The sequence below is a fragment of the Nuphar pumila genome, chromosome 7 (assembly GCF_984573655.1).
Source record: "Nuphar pumila chromosome 7, dmNupPumi1.hap1.1, whole genome shotgun sequence".
NCBI classification, from domain to species: Eukaryota; Viridiplantae; Streptophyta; class Magnoliopsida; order Nymphaeales; family Nymphaeaceae; genus Nuphar; species Nuphar pumila.
The window spans coordinates 102718946-102742375 of NC_143255.1; the positions used below are offsets into that span (position 1 = coordinate 102718946).

General features: G+C 38.1%; 1 protein-coding gene across 2 annotated transcripts; it reads left to right on the forward strand.

The window, feature by feature from the left end:
- Positions 1 to 325: 325 nt before the first annotated feature.
- LOC149832692 (calcium-dependent protein kinase 26-like) lies at positions 326 to 23297 on the forward strand. 2 transcript variants are annotated; one of them, XM_090014655.1, is made up of 9 exons: positions 326 to 530; positions 1465 to 2258; positions 2599 to 2742; positions 2823 to 2975; positions 3543 to 3658; positions 5530 to 5697; positions 22061 to 22285; positions 22761 to 22920; positions 23012 to 23297. In XM_090014655.1, the coding sequence occupies exons 2-8, from the start codon at positions 1499 to 1501 to the stop codon at positions 22890 to 22892; spliced, it is 1698 nt and encodes a 565-aa protein (XP_089870781.1). In that variant the 5' UTR covers positions 326 to 530; positions 1465 to 1498; the 3' UTR covers positions 22893 to 22920; positions 23012 to 23297. The 2 variants fall into 2 exon arrangements, with proteins under 2 accessions (XP_089870781.1, XP_089870782.1); XM_090014656.1 differs by having other exon boundaries at positions 398 to 614.
- The last annotated feature ends 133 nt before the right edge of the window (positions 23298 to 23430 follow it).

The window sequence follows — 23430 nt, forward strand, 5'->3', positions numbered from 1 at the left end:
CAGAGAATGCTCAACGAGTAACCGGTTTGCGGCTCATTCTCTTCTAAAAAATCATTTTTTGCATGTCTCTTAAATACAAAAATGAGATAAAAACAAGAAATTTGAGCTCAACATTGTCTTTATCTTCTGTTAAATCAGTGTAAGCCAATTTTGAAATTAGTTCAAGCGCGTTTTGGTCGTGTTCAAGGAATGTGGTGATAGGTGAGTCATTTTTGGTGGCTAGAGGGAGAAATCTGACCATTTCTTTTTTAATTTACATAGAATACTAAGAAAATAAATATGTGAATGTGATAACAATAAATGAAAGACGTGTACAGAAGAAACCGAGTGGAAGAAGAGGGAAAGGAATTAAAAAATGCAAATTAAACGTTCAAAATCACATAAAAAGCAAAAAAAAAGGAAAAGGAGAGGAAGGATAGGGAGAACACCCTGGCTAACACGATGGGCAGATCAAAAATGGCGTCCACATCCTCTTGGTAGAGCCCCATTAAGATGATGGGGATGCATTTTCAAGGGAGATCCCGATGAAGGTGATTCTCTTTTCTCTTATTGTGAGAGAATTTTGACCAATGGTTTATGGACACCCACATCTTAGTTTTCTTCGTTAATCATCTGTATGTGCCCTCTCTCTCTCGGTTAATTTTTTATGCAATCTTCCTCCCACTATTTTTCTCCACATCTTTTTTTTCTTAAGTATGCGGGTTCTGTTTGAGATTTTAAGATTGGTGGGTCATTTATAGCTTTTAAGGATTTTGTTGGGTGCTGCCAGTTTTGTTGTCTTAGGGGTTTTATGGTGTAATTTTAATGGCAAAGCTTTGTATTAGGAGGATCATGTTGTGTGAATTGAGGCTTTCGATTGTGGTGGTATGATATTTTTAGTTTGATCTCTCTCTCTCTCTCTCTCTCTCTCTCTCTCTCTCTCTCTCTCTCTCTCTCTCTCTCTCTCTCTCTCTCTCTCTGAGGTGGGCATCTGTTTTATGGGGTTTGTTGGTTTTTAAGAATATTTCTTTTTTGTTGGAAGTGCTCTTACTGTGCACGAGGGGATGATTGGAATTTTTTTTTCTGCTTCTTGATGCATTCATTTGTTCCTTTATTAGCTTCTGAGGGAATTGTTGGCGATTTAGACTCTTCCGTTGTTTGATTGCTTATGCTCAATTATTGACAGTATTTCATGCAAGATTGGAATTTCACAAGAAATGGTATTTATGGAGTCAGATCTGAGGAGAAATTTGATTTGTTTCAAGTCACTTCTGTTTGGTTCTTTGTTTTGTCTTGCTTGCTTAAGATGTTTGGATTGTGAATGTATGTCTTTAAGAGAGGGTAGACATTTCTTGCCTTATTCGGTAGGTTTTGTTAATGTTTTTAATGGATGAAATCTTTTGAACTTGCACTGGGGTTGCGTTTGATTTCTTCTATGAGAATTTGATAAGATTCATTGATGGATTGTCGTTGACTGAAGGACAGGCTGTAAATTCTGGGATATATCTTGCTCTGTTTCATGGGCAACACATGCCGTGGGTCATTTAGAAGCAAATACCAGGGCTGCAGGGAGCCCATTGAATGTACATCTTCAAGAAGGAACAACGGGTCAGTTAATGACCGTTCCGTCTCTGATCATTCACTGCACAGCTCGACATTGCATCTTACTTCTCAGGAATTTGCAAAAGGAGTTCACAAAAGAGACAATTCAGCTGAAGATAATCTGGCCAACAAGGATAACGGGATGAGAAGGACTGCCGATAACCAGACGTACTATGTTTTGGGCCATCGAACGGCCAATATACGTGAGCTGTATACATTGGGAAGGAAATTAGGTCAGGGTCAGTTTGGGACTACGTATCTGTGTGTGGAGAATGCCACGGGTAAAGAATATGCGTGTAAATCTATTTCCAAGAGGAAACTTATATCCAAGGAAGACATTGAGGATGTGCGAAGAGAGATACAAATCATGCACCATCTTTCAGGCCACAAAAATGTTGTGACTATTAAAGGAGCTTATGAGGATTCTCTGTTTGTCCACATAGTGATGGAATTATGTGCTGGGGGAGAGTTGTTTGACAGAATCATCCAAAGAGGGCACTACAGTGAGAGGAAGGCAGCTGAATTGACAGGAATAATTGTGGGTGTTGTTGAGGCTTGCCATTCACTTGGGGTCATGCATCGTGATTTGAAGCCAGAAAACTTTTTACTAGTCAACAAGGACGATGATTCTTCGCTCAAAGCTATTGATTTTGGGCTTTCAGTTTTCTTTAAGCCAGGTCTGAACCATGTCCCAGATGCAGACTTTTTATCCCCTTTTTAACCTGTTGGTATATGGTAGTTAATGCTACTTTTTCTTCTTTTTTTCCATTAAATGAACGATTCTGCTTTTGATTAGAGTCTTGAGATTCGTGTGGAAGTCTCTCTACAGAAGATAGTTTTGTTTCAAGTTTCCCATGGGCTTAAAGCATTTGTTCAAAGAGAAGTTTTGATATGATTGTTCACTTGCCTTTTTAATGAGCAAAATATTAGGGAAAAAAATACAATTCTGATTGCTTCAATCAGATGATCTTAAGACACAACATAATCTTTTGGCTTGTTGTTGTTGTGCTTCTTCAGGTCAGACTTTCACAGATGTTGTTGGCAGCCCGTACTATGTAGCACCAGAAGTTCTTTGCAAGCATTATGGACCAGAAGCTGATGTGTGGACTGCAGGGGTTATACTCTATATTTTGCTGAGTGGTGTCCCACCCTTTTGGGCAGGTACATGTCAACATTACTGATCTTGTAGGATTGCAGTTTGAGTTCATCCTCCAAACCTGATCTATATTTGTTGGTCTCAGAAACACAGCAGGGGATTTTTGATGCAGTTTTACGAGGAGTAATTGATTTTGATTCGGACCCATGGCCTCTGATTTCTGATAGTGCTAAGGATCTGATCAGGAAGATGCTTTGTCCTCGCCCTTCAGATCGCTTGACAGCACATGAAGTGTTATGTATGTTGGCTCCTTCTATAAGACTTTTTAGTCCTAATTAAATGTTACATATTCAAACTTGTGACATATATCACTCTGGATCAGTGTTGGAAAACTTGGGAGCCTAACTGGAGACTCAAGCTTCTTAGTCCATGCCGACCAACATCTAGTTTCAGCTTGCTGGGATCTAGATGTCTTGGCCTGAATTTCTTCAGAGTCGCATGATTTCCCTTAGGCGCCTAGCAGCACTGAGTTAAATACATGTGTGACTGGACTCATTAACTATTTATTGAGTGCTGGGTTGGACAAAGTTGACTATGGAGACAAACTGACTTGAGGACCATAAACCTGAACTCATGTTTGTCATCATAAAATCCTTTTTGGAACTAGGAAACATTAATTGTTATGAACTGATGCGGGGAACATTAATTTTTTCAGTTTGTTTTGCTTTTTTGTGTCTCGATTAGATTTGGCTTCTTCTATAGGCAAAATGTGGCATTCTTCTGCAAATCTGTTGTGGCCAGTTGTATTCTTTGTTCAATCTTTCATCTGTCATTTATGGCAATTAAATTTTGTTATATGTTGTAGGTCATCCTTGGATATGTGAAAATGGTGTGGCTCCCGACAGACCATTGGATGCGGCTGTACTTTCTCGGCTTAAACAGTTCTCGGCAATGAACAAATTGAAGAAGATGGCATTGCGGGTGAGTGTAAATTTATATGAGAGAAAGGTGCATGCCCCATAGTAGGAAAAGGATCTGTTGTATGCTGCATTTAGTGGTCTGAAAGGTTCTTGTCCTTAACTGTTCATTCAATTACATCATTTTGTATGACTTGTAGTTCCAAATTTTCTTGGAACACAATGCATCACATTTGCCTATGGATCTTTCTTTCTTAACTCATGGTAATGGAGTATTGATGCTTGTATAAGTCCTAGCATGAGAACTCTGTAATGAGATATGCGGAAAAACTAAGAGTGTGATAAGCACTTACAACATCCACCAATGGACAAACAAAAGGCATAACACCCAAATCCACAAAGAGACAACACAACATAAAAATATAAATGTCTCTTATTGAAAGGAGAGAGAGCTCACTAGAGTAAAAAATACAAGAGGGGTTCACCCCTATATATACACAAAAAAAAGGAGAGGAGGGATGGCCTTATGGCCTTAAAAGAAGAGCCACATAGGGGGCTCCCCATGGAGTCGTTGGGAGCCCCCAACGGTCACAAATGTGACCGTTGGGGGCCCCATCGACTCCATGGTGGGGCCCCTTATGTGAGTAAAAAACAAAAAATAAAAAAAGGAAAAAAATAAAGTGCAAAAATAAATACAAAAGAAAAGGGAAAATAACAAGTACCCCTATCGGGTACTTGTGAAATGACAAAAATACCCCTATTGGGTATATTGGGTATTTTAGACAATATATATATATATATATATAAACATATATATATATAAACATATATATATATATATATATATTACATGTATTTTAACAAACTCATGGTTATTTTATCAATTCCTAAGGTGGACTTCCTTTCTTAACATGGACTTCATTTTCTTTCTATATAGTGCATGGTATCCAACATTAGACTTAGATCCTATCCATGTGCTAAACTTTTATTAAAGGTATCTAATATTGCTTATAAAGATAGTCACCAATATCAGTGATATTTTGAAAATATCACATTTTTTAAAAAAATTTTAAGGAAACAAAAAAGGGGAATATTGCAATATTTTAAAGTATTGAAACTATTGTGTTTGAAAGGAAATTGTTTAAGAAATATGTTTTCTCTGTTGTTCTTTCTTCAGTGGATGGGAAACACCAGTGTGGGTATGCATAGAAGAATTGGTTGTGTATGCTTAACTTTTTTTCAGTACTGCTAGATCTTTAATTAGGAATCATTTTTTCCAGATTTTCCTTGCCAAACTTGCAACAGTGTTGGTGAAACTGCCCCAATGGAAAACTATGGAAGGATGGGGTATTATGTTGATGATTTTTATCTAATGAGGTCTCAAAGGTCCTTTTGTTTTTTTTCGCGCATATATTTTGTATCACTTGAGGAGCCTATCTATACAAAACACCAAGAACTCAATGTGTGATCATGAGATCGCCTGCACTGACAATTTTAGAGCTGTTTTGCATCTTCTGCCACTAAATTATTATAAGATGCAATTTGTACTGTCTAGTACACATAATTGATTGGAGCAGAGAATGTTAATATCATATTCAACTCTAACTTCGTTTCTAAACTTGCTGATTCTGGGTTGGTGAAGTAAATATATGTAGCATCCATGATCATAGTTGTGAGGTGCAATGATTTCAGAGCAAGAGGCTATTTCCGCAGTGCAGGCTGGAATCTAATTATAAAGTCGACCTCTTTTTTGTTGTGAGAATAAGTAATTTATTATTGAATAATCTACAGCAATATAATTATATGCCTTCAGCAAACATGGCACGGACCTATGCTTATTTTGTAATACAATCTTTATAGGGTTATCTGTTCTTTTGAAATACTAATGTACTATTATTTGCTGAGTTATCTAACTTCTGTATCATATGAACCCAGGTTATTGCTGAAAGCCTTTCTGAGGAAGAAATTGCAGGGTTAAGAGAAATGTTCAAGGCAATGGATACTGACAATAGTGGTGCAATTACTTTTGATGAACTTAAAGCTGGTTTGAGAAAATATGGATCTAATTTAAAAGAATCTGAAATTCGTGCTCTTATGGAAGCGGTGAGAATCTTTACTTTGTGAAAAATATTTCCTAGTTTTGTTAGATAACTAATAGAGTTATCTCATTGTATTTTCATGATTGCTAATCCAGGTGGTCTGCCACTTGCTTAGTGTAATAATAGAATGGTTATGATTGTAGTTGGTGTCGATGTTCTCTCTGCCTTGGTGTGAGAATGCAAATTGACTGTGATGTACTAGTTGTTCTGGATGTTTCATGGCATAGCGATAGAGATGCTTTTACACAGGCCATGAGCCATCCAATGAAAAGATTCTGTGAATAGCATTGCACGAATCTCCCCAGTATGTACTAGTACAGGTCATCTGATTTCATTGTTGCTGATATAAAATGAATAGTCATACAGTTTTCAGTTTTCACTTTTCAAGATTTTTTTTGGGTATCAGGGGATGTTCATCTAAAAAGAAAATAAATTGAAAATGTTCATGCATTAATTGTTATTAAAGTTTATGATAAAATGTTGGTTTAATTGGAAACTGTCTTTTTCTAACTCTAGAAGAAGGCTATGATGTTAGACTTGAGTTACAAATAGGGATGTAAATGGGTCGGACTCAGGTCAGATCTTGGCAATAATGAGTCCGACCTAATTGGATTCGGATTCCCATTTGGATTCAGATGGGGATCCGCTAAAACTTAATCCGGACTGACTAACTTAAAATCTGAGATTCGCATGTATTTGGCTTCGGATTCTAGTCAGATTCAGATCTTGGTTGGTTTCGGACTTGTATTTGGATGCAAAACCCAATACTGAGTCTGGATCTGGCTAATCGGATTCATATTCGGGTCAGATGTTGGGTAATATCTGACTTGTCGATATCCCTAGTTACAAAGTACAAAGAGAAGATAATAGTGGGCTGTGACATTGAGTCAAGTCTAAGAGAATAGATGATTAAGAGTGTGCCATCAAGCATAATTCATATTCTACTGAGTGCAAATAGGTTTCTCTTTGGGGTCATAAAAATGGCTGAATTGTTAGAGTCACACTATCTTAAACAAGAGACTTTGTGTTCGGATCCCGTTGACCGCAACCCATAGCTTGACTATCTACAAAAAAATTATTTCTTTGCACGCAGTAGTGTTTTGTCTTTTTCTTTAGTGCTGCTTTCTTGTTATATTCCTCGTATTGTTTCTTCTTGTTTGCTTGGTACTGATTCTTTATATTTAAATCATTTTGCGTGTTTTATTCATTGTCCCGGTGATTACCTCACATGGCCATTCACTCTTTGGATTATATCGTTGAATCAAAGTAATGATGTTAAAAGGGACTGGAACAAAATTTGTACAGCAGCTTTATTTAGAGATTATCCTAATTGCAATAGAAATTGCCTAAAAAGATGTGTTTTGCATTATATTTTTTAGTATAATACAGAGATATGTTTGTCATTGTGGTGCCATGTGTGGTTTTAGGTGCACATGCATGCTTTACTTCCATATGCCTAAAGTGCTATTGTGAGAAGCAACTGACCAACCAAATATACAATGTAATGGCTAGCAGTGGCACATTACACACAGGTTTTGGTTTGATGGCTAACAGCGGCACATTAGGCACAGGTTTTGGTTTAGTCATGGTCATGTTGAGACTTTAAATTATACAAAATGAAAAATAAGAGATTGAAGGTGATGGATGGTGGGTTGATTAGCTAGATCTTAACCAGGCACTTCAAACTGATATACCCTAGCTTGTACATTAGCAAATTGGGAAACCATGTTTTTTCTTGTCGTCCTTAGCATGAATAGGACATCCACAGTTTCATGTCAAAGCCAAACTTGGTTCTTTTCGAGCCTTCACCTTCAACAATTTAATCCTCAAAATTTTCCTAGCTGAAAAAGTAACTTTTCTTGTTAAGAATTTTTACTATAGATAGCTAGATTTTCAAATATACAGTTTTAAGACATTATTGCTTTTGATTTTGTGCAAAATTTTGACATGTACCATTTAATTACTTCTGTTAGGATTTTCGAAACGTGCCATTTAATTACTTAATGTTTGGTTTGCGCTTTACATTCAATATGTAAGCTTTTAAGGTTAGACTAGTGCTAAAGTCCTTATGAGAGGCTTATTAGATTGTAGAACCTCTAATGCAAAATGTGCAATTCCTTTGCCCAACCCCATCGTCACTATTATATATTTGTCCATGACCACCAAAGATATTTGAAAATTGAGGAACCGTATATTTCTTTTGCTGCCTAGCATGAGTAAGCATATTGGTAACTCGAAAAGCCTTTTTTTTAGACATCTATACCTGCTTATGCTCCTTCAATAATTCAAACCTGGCACGGCATAAAAGCAGAAAGGAGCTTCTCTTAGTATGACTTTTTTTGTGCAGACATAAGAGAATTAGATTTCAAGATTAACTTCCTTTTCTGATTGTAGCAAATTTATGACATTAAATTTTACTATATCTGTTAGGATGTCATTGTAATGAGATATTGCGGAAATATAAAGAGTGCATACAAGCACTTACAATAATGAATAAAAAAGACAATATCACAAGTCCACAAAGGGACAATACAAGCACAAGCCTTTAAGAAGGCAACAATATAAAAAGCCTCTTATTGAGAAGAGAGAAAGCTCTCAAGAATGAAGAATATACAAGGGGTTCACCCCTATTTATACAAAAAGGAGAGGAGCAAAGGGGTGGCCAAAAGGCCTCAAAAGGAGAGCCAAAAGGGGGCTCCCATAGAGTCGTTGGGAGCCCCCAACGGTCACATTGGGCTCTAACGACTCTAAGGTTGGAGCCCCTTTAGGTCCTCAAATAAAATAAAAAAAATTTTAAAAAATAAAAAATAAAATTACATTTATTCAAAAAAGAAAAATAGTTGTTTTCTAAAACAACTATGTGAAATTACAAAAATACCCCTATCAGGTATTGATGTAATATATATATATATATATATATATATATATATATATATATATTAGATACATTTTAACACCCCCCCTCAAACTTTACGGGGAAATGACGAAAAGTTTGCCAAGAAGAAACATGAAGCGAGGAGCTGGAAGAGCTTTAGTGAAGAAGTCCGGCAACTGATATTCTGAAGTGACATATGGCAGAGCAATAGTTCCTCGTAAAAATTCGTCACGAACATAGTGGCAATCCATTTCGATATGTTTTGTACGCTCATGAAAAATATGATTGCTCGCAATATAGATGGCACTCTTGTTGTCGCAACATAGCTTTGAGGCTTTGGTAATATCAACTCCCATGTCTTTAAGCAAACTGCGAAGCCATACAAGTTCCATTGTCGTGGTTGCCATAGCTCGGTACTCAGCTTCAGTGGATGATAGTGAAACTTTCTGCTGCTTCTTGCATCGCCAGACAATCAAAGAGTCCCCTAAAAAGACACAAAAACCAGTAGTTGAGACTCGATCATTGGGATTACCTCATCAATCTGCATCAGTATAAGCAAGAAGATTCAAGGAAGAAGAGGAGGATAGAAATAGCCCTTTATTGATGGTATTCTGAATGTAGCGGATGATTCGGAGAACAACACTCATATGCACAGTTGTAAGAGCATGCTGAAATTGGCTAACTGAGTGAACCACATGAGTGATATCTGGTCTGGTGATGGTTAAATAGGTAAGAGACCCAATGAGTTGTCTGTAAGGTGTGGGATCTTCCAGAAGAACCCCATCCTCCAACCGCAATTTGACATTAATAACCTCGGGAGTCTTTACTTTCTTATCATCAGAAATCCCAGACTTAGAACATATATCTGCAGCAAGCTTCATCTGTGACAAAATATATCTTCTAGGAGAATATTCAACCTCAATTCCAAGAAAATATCTTAGAAAACCTAAGTCAGACATATCAAAATTATCTTTTAACATATTTTTAACATTAATAATACTACTTTGATCATTCCCAGTGATAATCATATCATCAACATAAAGCAACAAAATTACGATACTAGAACCTGCATGTTTAACAAAAAGAGCAATGTCAGTATAACAAGAGTGAAATCCTAACTTTATCATGATATCACTGAAACGATCATACCAAGCCTTAGGAGCTTGTTTAAGACCATACAATGCCTTCAAAAGCCGAAGTGTTTGACCTTGCTTAATATTTATTCTGGGTGGCGGATCCATATAAACCTCTTCACTTAAACTTTCATTTAAAAAAGCATTTTTTACGTCAAGTTGATAAATAGGCCATTTTTTGGTTGATGCGACAGCTATTAAGGTTCTGACACTAGTCATTCGAGCTACGGGAGCGAATGTTTCTTCGTAATCAATGCTATATTCTTGGGAGTATCCCTTAGCAACTAATCTAGCTTTATATCGTTCTAAAGAGCCATCGCTTTTAATTTTAACTTTGAAGACCCAGCGACAACCAATAGGTTTTTTGTGTGAGGGTAGGTTAACTATTTCCCAAGTATTGGCCTTTTTTAAAGCATTTAGTTCAACTTGCATTGCTTCAACCCAATGAGGTATAGATTTAGCTTGATTATAGTGGACCGGTTCAAAGTAAGAATGTAGGGTTATTAAACATGCCCGATAGTTGGGAGTTAATGAATCATAGGATACAAACCTATTTGGGGGTATTGATATTCTAGAAGAATGCCTAACTTGTGGTTCCTCAGTGGATTCAGAAATTTGAGAGTATTTTTCGAGGGCACTAATAGGATTTTCTTGATTTCTTCTTGAGTAAACATTTATATTGGTATCATTATCATGACCATTTATATTTGAATCACTATCATTTGAGGGTGTTATGTCAAGAGGGGATACCTCACGAGTATCGTCTATGTTTTCAAGATCAATAAGATCATATAAGAATATATAATCAATTTCATTTGTTTCTTCTATTTTATCAAAACCGTTTTCTTCTTCTAGAAATGTTACATCTTTTGAAACATATAGTTTATCATTCTTAAAATCATAACATCTATACCCTTTTTTATTTTCACCATATCCTAGAAAAACACATTCAATTGCTTTTGGAGATAACTTATCCCTCTTATGTAATAAGACAAAACATTTGCAACAAAAAATATAAAGACGGTTGAAATCGGGTGAAAATTTAAAGAGTTTTTCATAGGGAGAAGCATTTTTTAACTTAGAAGAGGGCATTCTATTGATTAGATAGGTTGAGGTTAGAACAGCTTCGGCCCAAAACTTCTTTGGAATATTCCTAGAAACAAGTAATGTTCTAGTGGTTTCTATAATGTGCCTATGCTTCCTTTCCGCTAGGCCATTTTGTTGGGGAGTCATAGCACATGACTTTTGATGGCAAATGTCATTTTGGGTTAAATAGTTTTGGAATTCGTAAGATAAGTATTCGCCACCGGAATCGGATCTTAAAATAGATATGTTACTTTGAAATTGATTTTGAACTTTTTTATGAAAATCTTTAAAGAAAGTAAATACTTCTGACTTATGACTAAGGAAATAAATCCAAACATATCGAGTAAAGTCACCAATAAACGTAACATAATATGAATAGCCCCCTTTAGACATAACCGGAGAAGGCCCCCAAACATCCGAATGCACCAATTCAAAAGGCCTTGATGAAAGAAAAGTTCTAGTTGGAAATGGAATAGACTTCATTTTTTCAAAAATGCAATCTTTGCAATTAATTTCTTTTTCCTTACAAAATTTGTTTCCAAAAGGAAAGAGATACATTTTGGAATAACTTGGATGATCAAGTCTTTTATGTCAAGTTTCTATGTTTTTTTCTTGGACATAAGAACAAAAATAGTTTGTAGGGAGATCAAGATGGTCCATATAATAGAGGTCTCCCTTTCTATGGCCTTGCCCAATCCGCTTCCCGGACCGGAGATCCTGCACAAAGCAACCATTAGATGAGAAAGATATTTCACATCCATGGTCGGCAATTTGAGAAACCGAAAATAGGTTTAAATTTAGTTTGGGAACAACTCTTACTTTTGGAACACAAAAATTTTGTGAATCTTTGAAAGAGCCAATACTTGAAATTTTTAAAAAAGTTCCATCGGCCGTAGAGACACAAGAGTCCTTTGAATTGGTGCATACATCAATAAGTGCATTTTCATGAGGGGTCATATGAAAAGAAGCTCCGGAGTCAAGGATCCAAGAATACGTACCGGGTGATGATGTTGAAGCAATAGCCGCACCCGATGTGGAGGAAGAAACTTTTAGCATTTGTTGGAGAGCCATAGATATTTGTCCAAGAGTTTCTTTGATGTCATTATTCTTGCCTTCATCTTCTTTGGTGGTGGTTTCTTCAAGAGAGGCCACTTTAGGCTTGAAGGTTCCAATAAGCTTTGGACAAGCGGGTCTAATGTGACCCGGCTCATTGCAATAATGACAAACAATCATTTTTCTTCCTCCATTATAGTTTCCTTGTTTTCCAAAATGAGGAGGCTTATAGGTTCTAACATTGTTACCCGGTTTTGATACGGCAAGGACTTCATCAACATGCTTACTCATGCCAAGCCTTGTCTCCTCTTGAGTGATTTCGGCAATAGCATCCTCAATAGGAGGAAAAATAGATCTATGGAGAAGTGAAGATCTCACTTGCTCAAATTCGGGACGTAGCCCGAAAAGAAATTGAAACAATCGCTTTTGTTCCATTTGTTTTTGCCTTAAATCAATATCTTCCATATAAACCCATTTTGGCTCCAAGAGAGCCAATTCATCCCATAGTGGGTTTAGGGCACTATAATAGTCTTGAATGCTAGAATCACCTTGCTTGGTGGTTCTAATCTTTTATTGCAAGAAGTATGCTCTTGCAAGATCCTTTTGGGTATACATACCCTTCATAAAGGACCAAGCCTCATTGGCTCTACGAAATTTAACTATATTAGCACATACCTTAAGCTCAACATTGTTCATAAACCACGCAAGGATTTTTGCGTGATTGCTTTCTCAATCTTCCACTTCTTTTTGATGACTTTCAATGGCCTTGAGGCGAGCATCTCCTTTAAGAGCCTTTTCTTGACCTTCTTCTTCCTTCGTGAGCATAAGCTTAGGTTCTGGAACGGTACCCATGACAAAACCCCAAAGCTTCTTTCCTTTGAGATTATTTTCCATTGTCGATGCCCACATCATATAATTCTTTCCATTGAGCTTGAAAGATAGGTCAATCTTTGTCTCCATAATGTTGCCAAGAAGTGAGAAGATATCCACTAAATATGAGATACACGAACCACACCTTTCCTTCAAGAATCGAGTGGCTCTGATACCATGTAATGAGTGTTGAAGGTAAAGTGAGATGCGCAGCAACCGAGGTAGAGAGAGAGAGAGAGAGACGGCTGGAGAATAATCGAACTACTTACTTTCAATTAGGGCTAATCTCTATATTAAATAAAGATAGTCCAAGGAACAAAATTACACCCAGGTCCTTCATTAAAGAATAAGATTCAAATAACCTCTAGTTTAGAAAAACTTATTTACTAAAACATCTTAGTCTCAACACTCTCCCTCAAGCTAGAGCATAGATATCAATCATGCTCAGCTTGTCACAACACTTTGAGAAATTTGGTCTCGCCAGGGCTTTGGTAAAAACATCAGCTACTTGATCTTCGGAAGATACATGATCGGTGCAGATGTACCCAGCCTGAACCAAGTCGCGAACATAGTGAGAGTCAACTTCAATATGTTTAGTCCTTTCATGAAACACTGGATTGATGACAATATATGTAGCAGCCCTATTATCACACATCATCAACATAGGTAGGGATACTTTCTCCTGAAGCTCGGTCAAGACTGATTTTATCCACATAATCTCAGTTGCAGTCTGGGCCATTGCTCGGTATTCAGATTCAGCACTCGACCTGGCTACAACGGTTTGTTTCTTACTCCTCTAGGTAACAAGATTTCCTCCCACAAACACACAAAATCCAGATGTTGACTTCTTATCTTCAACAGATCCTGCATAATCCGCGTCAGTGTAAGCAACAACGTCCAAAGATGGATTTCGTTTAAACAACAGACCTTTACCAGGAGTTGCCTTTAAGTACCGAATAACCATCATAGTTGCATCCCAGTGAACTTTTGTAGGTTTGTCCATGAACTGACTGATTTTACTCACAACTAATGAAATGTTAGGTCTAGTAACAGTTACATATAGTAACTTACCCACCAAGGATCTAAAGCTGGCACTGTCCACATACTCAGACTTCTCATCGAACATGTGAGTTTTGGAATCCATTGGAATATTAGTTGGCTTGGCTCCTAGCATTCCAGTCTCTTTTAATAAGTCCAACACATACTTTCTTTGAGACAACACTAAGCCCTCTTTGTTTCTTGCAACTTCGATACCTAGAAAATATCGAAGGTGACCAAGATCTTTAGTAACAAAGTGTTTCTAAAGATGATCTTTTGTGGTAGAAATATCTTGGGCACTGCTCCCTGTTAATATGATGTCATCGACATATACCACCATAACAACAATTTCAGCACTAGTTTTCTTGATGAACAAGGAGTGATCTGAAGCTGACCTGACAAAGCCAAAACTCGACATTACCTTAAATAATTTGTGAAACCATGCCCTTGGACCCTGCTTCAGGCCATAAATAGCCTTCTTCAACTTGCACACCTTCTTACACTCCCCCTGAACCTCGAAGCCTGGGGGTTGTTGCATGTAGACAATTTCATGCAAATCCCGATACAAAAAGGCATTCTTGACATCCAACTGAAACAAGGGCCATCCATGGTGCACAGCAACAGAAAGAACAAGACGAATAGTGCCAAGACGAGCAACTGAGGAGAAAGTTTCAAAAAAGTCAACACCATAAGTCTGAGTATACCCTTTTGCAACCAACCGGGCTTTGTACCGTTCAATTGACCCATTCGAGTTGTATTTAATGGTATATACCCATTTGCAGCCAACAATATCTGTATCAGTTGGAGGATCCACCAAATCCCAAGTGCCCCTAGAACATAGGGCATCCATCTCATCCTTCATAGCCTGCATCCATTTAGGGTCGAATAGAGCCTGACTGTGATGAAGCGGAACAGAGGAGACAGACAAAGCCGAGATAAAATTCTTCATAGACGCCCCAAGATTAACTTCAGAAACAAACTGAGGAATGGGATGAAGAGTGCACTGTCTTTTCCCTTTTCGCAGAGCAATAGGAAGATCCTCATCAATAGCAGAAACTTCAGTATGCTCAGAGATACTTGTCTCAGGAGAAGGAGATAATGGGGGCATGGAGGTAGGTGGTAACCTGTGAGTATACACTATAGGAGGGTTTCTGTATCGAGACTCCCCAGAGGATGGAGCCACAGGCTTTGGAGTGAACGACTCTAAAGGAAAAGGGGGAATTGGCAGAGGAAAAATATCACCCTGACTATCTTGTAACCTTGGAGTAGTACTCGAAAAATAAGGAATATACTCAAAGAAGGTAACGTCCGCACTGACATACTCTTTATGAGATATAGGGTCATAGCAACGATATCCTTTTTGGTTCTTAGGATACCCAAGGAAAACACATTTAATAGACTGCGCAACAAGTTTATCTCGATCAGGACCCAGCTTATACACAAAACACACACATCCAAAAACTTTAGGGGGGATAGAAAAGAGAGGAGCCTCTGGATGGAGAATTTGAATTGGGATCTGGTCTTCTACAGAACTTGACAGAATGCGATTTATAAGAAACCCGGCTGTCAAAACCGCATCGCCCCAGTATGTAGCAGGCATATTGGATTGAATCATAAGACACCGAGCAACATTAAGGATTTGTCTATGTTTCCTCTCAGCCACCCCATTTTGCTGGGAGGTATGGGGACATGTAAATTGAGGTTGAATCCCATTAACAGAGTAGAATTGAAGTAAGTCTTTGGATTTGAACTCAAGAGCATTATCAGTGCGAACAATTTTAACACATATGTCAAATTGAGTTTTTATCTCTGCAATTAAAGATTTAAGAATGACAGAACCTTGAGACCGATCTTTTAACAGGAACACCCACGATAGTCTTGAGAAGTCATCAACAATAACTAGATAATAACGACATTGAGACCTATTCGGAATCCTACTCGGACCCCACACATCTACATGAAGAAGATCAAACAATCCTTGACTTGATGGACTCTGACTGGAGGGAAAAGAGCTTCGACAATGTTTTTCTAATTGACATGTTTCACACTGAAACGAAACTGAGGGAGGTATATGAGGAATGACACGACGAAGTTTTGTCACTGGAAGATGACTCAAACGATGATGCCACAATAGAGGACTTGAGGATGATGTAACAACAGAATAGGCCGAAACCTCTGGTTGGTGTAGGTAATACAAACCACCTTCCTCATAGCCACCACCAATCCTTCTCCCCGTCAGCAAATCCTGAAAGGTGCATCCCATAGGATCAAAAATCACTCTACAATTCAACTCTTTTGTCATTCGACTGACGGATAATAAATTTTGTGGAAACGAAGGAGCATGAAGAACATGCGACAATTGAAGAGTAGGGGTAATAGACATGTTTCCCTGCCCTACAATTGGGGAAGAGCTACCATCAGCAAGACATACCCCTTTTTGACCTGTCACAGGTTTTAAACTCAAAAAGTTGTTCGAGTTTCCGCACAAGTGACCAGAGGCTCCAGAATCAATGACCCACCTACCACCTTTAGCAGATAGGCCATCACCTGCCGAGCACACAACCTCTGCAACAGAAGACTTCAAATTGGATGATCGTAAAGCAAGGAGCTCGTCATATTCAGCCCTGCTAAGAGTTACACAATCATTGGAGGAATCTGCATCTAATTTAACCACTTGAGCCATAATATAAACTAATGGGCTTGATTCACAAAATGCAGGAGCAACCACACGCGCATACCCACAATCAACAACAAGCCCGACTATATCAAGTTTTGACTTCACCAATGAAATCTGAGAAACACGACCTTCGACTGTTCAGATCCAAACTTCAAATATAATTTTAAAGAAACTTGACCAAAACCTTCCACCTCAACCAAGGATGACTTGATCAAGATCACACATCCAACACGACTTAGAATGTGTTGCCATCACACATCCGCCACTACGACAACCAGTAGCAGCACCCAACGCAGAATCCCACTTCAAAAGACAAGGTTCCCACAAACAGAATATTTTTCAACACAGCAGGGAATCACACCTGCTGATTAACAACAAACAACAACTACGCCTTCATCCCAAAACAATTGGGGTCAGCGATATGAACCAAAAAAGAAATTCATTTTGGGTCTTCCACATGAATCCTTTTCCTCCAATCATTTCTATCCAACGCCATGTCCTCGGTGAGGTTCAAAGCATTCATATCCTTTCCTATCATCTCCATCCAAGTCTTCCTAGGCCTACCCCTACCTCTTTTAACTAATATATTTTCCCATTTCTCCAACCTTCTAACTGGAGCATCATTAGGCCTTCGCCGAATATGTCCAAACCACCGTAAACGATTCTCTCGCATCTTATTCTCAATGGGTGCAACACCTACCTTCTTACGTATCTCTTCGTTCTGAATCTTATCTTTTATTGTATTTCCACACATCCATCTAAGCATCCGCATCTCAGCTACACTCATTTTTTGAATATGATGTCTCTTGGCAGCCCAACATTCCGTACCATATAGTAAAGCGGGTCTAATAGTCGTCCTATAAAACTTTCCCTTCAACCGCAATGGCATTCTACGATCGCACAGCACTCCAGTAGCACTTTTCCATTTCATCCACCCAACCTTTATCCTATGATTTACATCTCCATCAATTTCTCCATACTTTTGAATGATAGATCCCAAATATTTGAAATAATCATTCACCGGTATATCTTGCTCACCAAGCTTCACTACACTCCCATCACTACTTCGTTGCTTACTAAACCGACATTCCATATATTCAGTCTTACTCTTACTCAACTTAAAACCTCTAGCTTCCAATGTCTGTCTCCATAATTCTAACTTAGCATTAACCCCAGCTCTAGACTCATCAATCAAAACAATATCATCAGCAAACAACATACACCACGGTACATTTTCTTGAATTGATCTCATAAGCTCATCCATCACTATCGCAAATAGGAAAGGGCTTAAAGCAGATCCTTGATGTAACCCAACCGTTATCGGAAAATTGGTTGTCACCCCTCCACAAGTGCGGACATTGGTTACTACTCCTTCATACATATCTTTAATTATACTAATGTACTTGAGAGAAACACCTTTCTTCATCATTGTCCACCAGAGAACGTCCCTAGGTACTCTATCGTATGCCTTCTCTAAATCAATAAAAACCATATGCAAATCTTTGTTCCTCTCTCTATATCTTTCAATAAGTTGTCTAAGAAGATGTATAGCTTCCATAGTTGATCTTCCAGGCATAAAACCAAATTGATTCTCCGATATCATGACAACCTTCCTCAACCTAGACTCAATCACCCTCTCCCAAAGTTTCATAGTATGACTCATGAGTTTTATACCACGATAGTTTGTGCAATCTTGTATATCACCCTTATTCTTATATAAAGGCACCAAAGTACTCTTCCTCCACTCATTAGGCATCTTATTTGTTCGCCAAATCAAGTTAAAAAGATTTGTCAACCATTCTAAACCTTTCTCTCCCAAGCATTTCCAAGCCTCGATAGGTATACCATCTGGGCCAACTGCCCTTCTTGACTTCATTTTCTTCAAAGCCTCTGCAATTTCTTTCTTTTGAATCTTGCGCATGAAGTCACGATTTATCTCATGAAAAGGAATGGAGAAGTCTCCAAGATCTTGAGCATGACTATCATTAAATAGCTTATCAAAATAATCTTTCCATCTCTCCTTAATCTCCTCATCTTTGACTAAAACCCTTTGCGTTTCATCTTTGATACATCTAACCATACCCAAATCCTTCGATTTCCTATCTCTCATCTTTGCAAGCCTATAAATATCATTCTCGCCTTCTTTGGTATCCAACTTGTCATAAACCTCCTTATATACCTTAGCCCTCGCGTTTCAAACAACTTTTTTAGCTTCCTTCTTTGCTATCATATACTTCTCCAAATTCTCATTATCACGACTCTTACTTAGATTTCTATAACACTCTCTTTTAACCTTAATAGCTAATTTGACATCCTCGTTCCACCATGATGTATCCTTACCTAGTGGTGCACCGCCTTTAGACTCACCCAATACCTCCTTAGCTACTTTTCTCATACCACCCGCTATCTTATTCCACATTGATTCTGAATCCTCCTCGAGACACCAATCAACTTCCTTAACTACCTGCTCTACAAACATTCCTTGTTTAGCTCCTTTCAGTGCCCACCACTTAATTCTAGGATCTATCCTATGTCTATCCCTTTTGCGGCATTGTCTAATTCTAAGATCTAAAATTAAGACTCTATGTTGTGTAGCTACACTTTCTCCTGGTATAACCTTACAATCGATGCAACAACCCCTATCTCTCTTTCTAAGTAGGAAAAAATCTATCTGACTCGTATTAACCCCACTTTTAAATGTTACTAGGTGAGACTCCCTCTTCCTAAACCAAGTGTTTGCTAAGATCATATCATAGGACAAACAAAAATCTAAAATCCTTTCTCCACTTTCATTTCTTTCTCCTATACCATAGCCTCCATGGATATTCTCAAATCCATCCCTACTAATGCCTACATGTCCATTAAGGTCACCGCCGATGAAAAGCTTTTCTCCATAAGATGTCTCTTGTACTACTCCATCTAAATCTTCCCAAAATTGATGCTTAATGGAATCATCTAAACCTACTTGAGGTGCATAAACACTAATAATATTAATAATATCCGTACCTAATACTAATTTAATAAGTAAAATTCTATCACCCTTCCTACGGACCTCAACTACATTATCTATAAACTGACGACTCATAACAATCCCTACTCCATTCCTATTCCTATTTATTCCTGTATACCAAATCTTATATCCCCAAGGTTCTATCACTTTAGCTTTCTCACCTACCCATTTGGTCTCTTGAAGACATAAAATATCAATATTTCTCCTACACATAACATCTACTAACTCTACCAACTTACCAGTTAAAGACCCTATATTCCAAGTGGCTAACCTAATTTTATGGTCTTGGACTAACTTCTTTACCCCCACCCGTCCAACAAAGTGAGGGAACCCTTGCCTATTTGACACCACACCCGGGCGCCGGTGTGACGCGTCGCTTCTGGGCGACGACCTAGCAACCCTTGCACATTTATCACTGCCTCCGGGCCTAGAGAGTACAGCGCGTCGCTCAGTAGGGAACGCCCCAACGAAATTCTCATATTGGTTCATTTTCATAGGATATGACAAAGTTTTTATGCTGGCTGTCACAGGCCTACCGCAACCCTCCTCCTTTATCCGGGCTTGGGACCGGCAGTGTATAACTACACAGGCGGAGTTAATCACACCTGCTGATTCCAAAAAAAAAAATTTTAACATGCTGTTTTCAAATGTCAGCTGAGTCAAAAAGATCACGACACAGCACCCAACTGCTTGCTAAATAGAATCTTAGCACAACCAACGATAACATGAGCAGAAACAAATTTTTTTTAACTCACGACATGTGCTCCCAGCCATATACATCATGACAGCAAAAAAAAAAAAAAAATCAATTTCACGACTTTTGCACATCACTTGTACTTATCAACATGGATAAAGGTATTCACGACAGCTGCTCCCAGCAATATAAATCACGACAGCCAAAATAAAATCAGTTTCACGACTTTTGCTCAGCACTCGTACTTATCAACATGTATATAAATATTCACCATAACCATTAGATCTGATTACAGATCTGAGTCATGACATTTGTCAGATCTCAGATCTGCTATCAGATCTGTATTACTTATTTCGAAACAAAGATCGATCACACCTTTTCTGTAATCACTCGAACTTGACGCAGGGCACGAGATCACGCTCCCAAGGACAATGGATCAGATCTCTACTGTATCTGATTCTTCACAGCCTTCAACAGAACCGACCCCCACTTGATTTGATTTCGCGACTTCTCTGCATCAGATCTTCACTCGATCTGAACTTCTCCACCATCCACACGTCAAAGATCATTTGTTTTGAAGCCCGCAGCATCCAATCAATTTGCAACGATCAGATTTTTTTTTATCATGTAAAAATCTGTGTGGACAACACAGAGAATCAAATCAGATCAGTAGCATCACACGACCCACGATCTGAGTGCTTCCACGATCAGCCACTTTCCACGTTTCACGACACTTGATGTAGCTTGCTGCAGTTTTCCACGATCAGCCACAACAGCATTACACGACCCACGATCAGAAACTGTATCCCAGGAGGGGACGCAGCTCTGATACCATGTTGAAGGTAAGGTGAGATGCGCAGCAACCGAGGTAGAGAGAGAGAGAGAGAGAGAGACGGCTGGAGAATAATCGAACTACTTGCTTTCAATTAGGGCTAATCTCTATATTAAATAGAGATAGTCCAAGGAACAAAATTACACCCAGGTCTCTCATTAAAGAATAAGATTCAAATAACCTCTAGTTTAGAAAAAACTTATTTACTAAAACATCTTAGTCTCAACAATGAGATATTGCGGAAATATAAAGAGTGCATACAAGCACTTACAATAATGAATAAAAGAGACAATATCACAAGTCCACAAAGGGACAATACAAGCACAAGCCTTTAAGAAGGCAACAATATAAAAAGCCTCTTATTGAGAAGAGAGAAAGCTCTCAAGAATGAAGAATATACAAGGGCTTCACCCCTATTTATACAAAAAGGAGAGGAGCAAAGGGGTGGCCAAAAGGCCTCAAAAGGAGAGCCAAAAGGGGGCTCCCGTAGAGTCGTTGGGAGCCCCCAACGGTCACATTTGTGACCGTTGGGGGCTCCAACGACTCTAAGGCTGGAGCCCCTTTAGGTCCTCAAATAAAATAAAAAAAGAATTTAAAAAATAAAAAATAAAATTACATTTATTCAAAAAAGAAAAATAGTTGTTTTCTAAAACAACTATGTGAAATTACAAAAATACCCCTATCGGGTATTGATGTAATATACAGTATATGTATATATATATATATATATTAGATACATTTTAACAGTCATATGATTCCAGAATGGCTACTTTTAAGTTCTTTTGACCTGCAAGTTGAATCTAAGCATCTCTGACTGCCATTATCTTTATTCAAAGGAAAACAACTCCATCCAGCAGCTGCCACCATTTTATTATCCATATTATTGTGCTTGCAACCATATCACCAGAGGTGCCTTCAGACGGGGGTTATTTCTTTCATGAAATAGTAGTCTACGGGGGTTATTTCTTTCATGAAATAGTAGTCTTATGTGGATGACCAAAACTTAAGCATCTTTGTTTGCAAACACCATTTTCCCAAAATGGTAGCTCCTCCATGCCTTTGTGGATGTTACATTGATCTAAATGTAACTGTGTTTCAGGCTGATGTCGACAACAGTGGTACCATTGACTACGGGGAGTTCATAGCTGCTACAGTTCATCTCAATAAACTAGAGCGTGAAGAACATCTAAGTGCAGCATTTTCATATTTTGACAAGGATGGTAGTGGTTATATAACCGTTGATGAACTCCAGCAAGCTTGTCTTGAGCATAATATGACGGATGTCCTTCTTGACGATATCATCCGGGAAGTTGACCAAGACAATGTGAGTAATAACTTCATAGGCTGTTGGATACTACTCAAAGTAATTTTACCTTGAAGACAGATTCTCATCATCTTACCAAAAACTCACAATTGTCTCTCAAAAATGAAATAGCCAATGTCATAAAACGACCTTACAGATTATAGTGTTTTTATCTTTGCCGGTGATTTTTCAACATTTAGTAACACAAGAATACTGGTTTCATTGAGTGTTCTGAACATTTTTTAAATGTTCAAGTCCCCATCGGGGAAAGCAAAATTTATTTTGGCATAGTTCAATATTTGTTCATGTAACAGAATTATCCTAATTCTAAGGGATTTTTGTTGTGCTAAGTGAAAAATGCACAGAAGATTTTTGCTCAAAAGGTTTCTTTGTTTATTTATTGTCCCTTGATATCGATAGTGGTTTTGAGTTTTCTACTTGTTCTGCGAAATATCTACTTGTTCTGCGAAATATCTACTTGTCGATTCATTCTCAGGATGGTCGGATCGACTACAATGAGTTTGTTGCCATGATGACAAAAGGCAATGGTGGTTTTGGTCCTTTTGGAAGACGGACGATGCGAAACAGTCTGAATATAAGCATGAGAGATGCGCCTGGTGCTCATTGATCTTCTGCAATTACATTCACTTGTAAAGGTTTGGTTGCCAGTTTCATCTTAATTTTCTTTCGTCCATTGCTTGGATAAGCGTTTATGTCCCTTTCTTTCTGTTTTTTACTTTGTTATAGGTGTACAGCGTATCTGGGTAAATGAGAATATGCTTTGGATTTCCTTGGTGCTCTGAATCTTGATATAAGGAACCAAACAGAAAGAAGCTAGGCAGTTTTTTGTTGTGACCAATATTTATTTTTGACCATGCATGCTGCCACGGGGATTTACATTGCCCACCATCGTCTCCACTTCATGGAAAGAAATCTCTCACCGAAGAATTTGATTTACATAGTGATCTCGTCTGTAAGAAACTGTGTATGAACTCTTGCCCAGTATATTGTAATATCTATTGTATTTTGATGAGTGATGAGCCAATGGGAAGAACATGTCCTTATAATGGTGTGGCTACTGGAAAGTTGTTTGGATTTCGCCCCCATGAGAATAAGGGCAGGCTTGGAAGCAAGAAAACTTCTCATAAGGAAAGAAAATGTTGCCT

Coding starts and splice junctions, on each gene's coding strand:
- LOC149832692 (XM_090014655.1), top strand. CDS start 1,499: ATGGGCAACACATGCCGTGGGTCATTTAGAAGCAAATACCAGGGCTGC. Junction 2,259..2,598: donor TTCAGTTTTCTTTAAGCCAG/GTCTGAACCATG, acceptor GTGCTTCTTCAG/GTCAGACTTTCACAGATGTT. Junction 3,659..5,529: donor TGAAGAAGATGGCATTGCGG/GTGAGTGTAAAT, acceptor ATATGAACCCAG/GTTATTGCTGAAAGCCTTTC.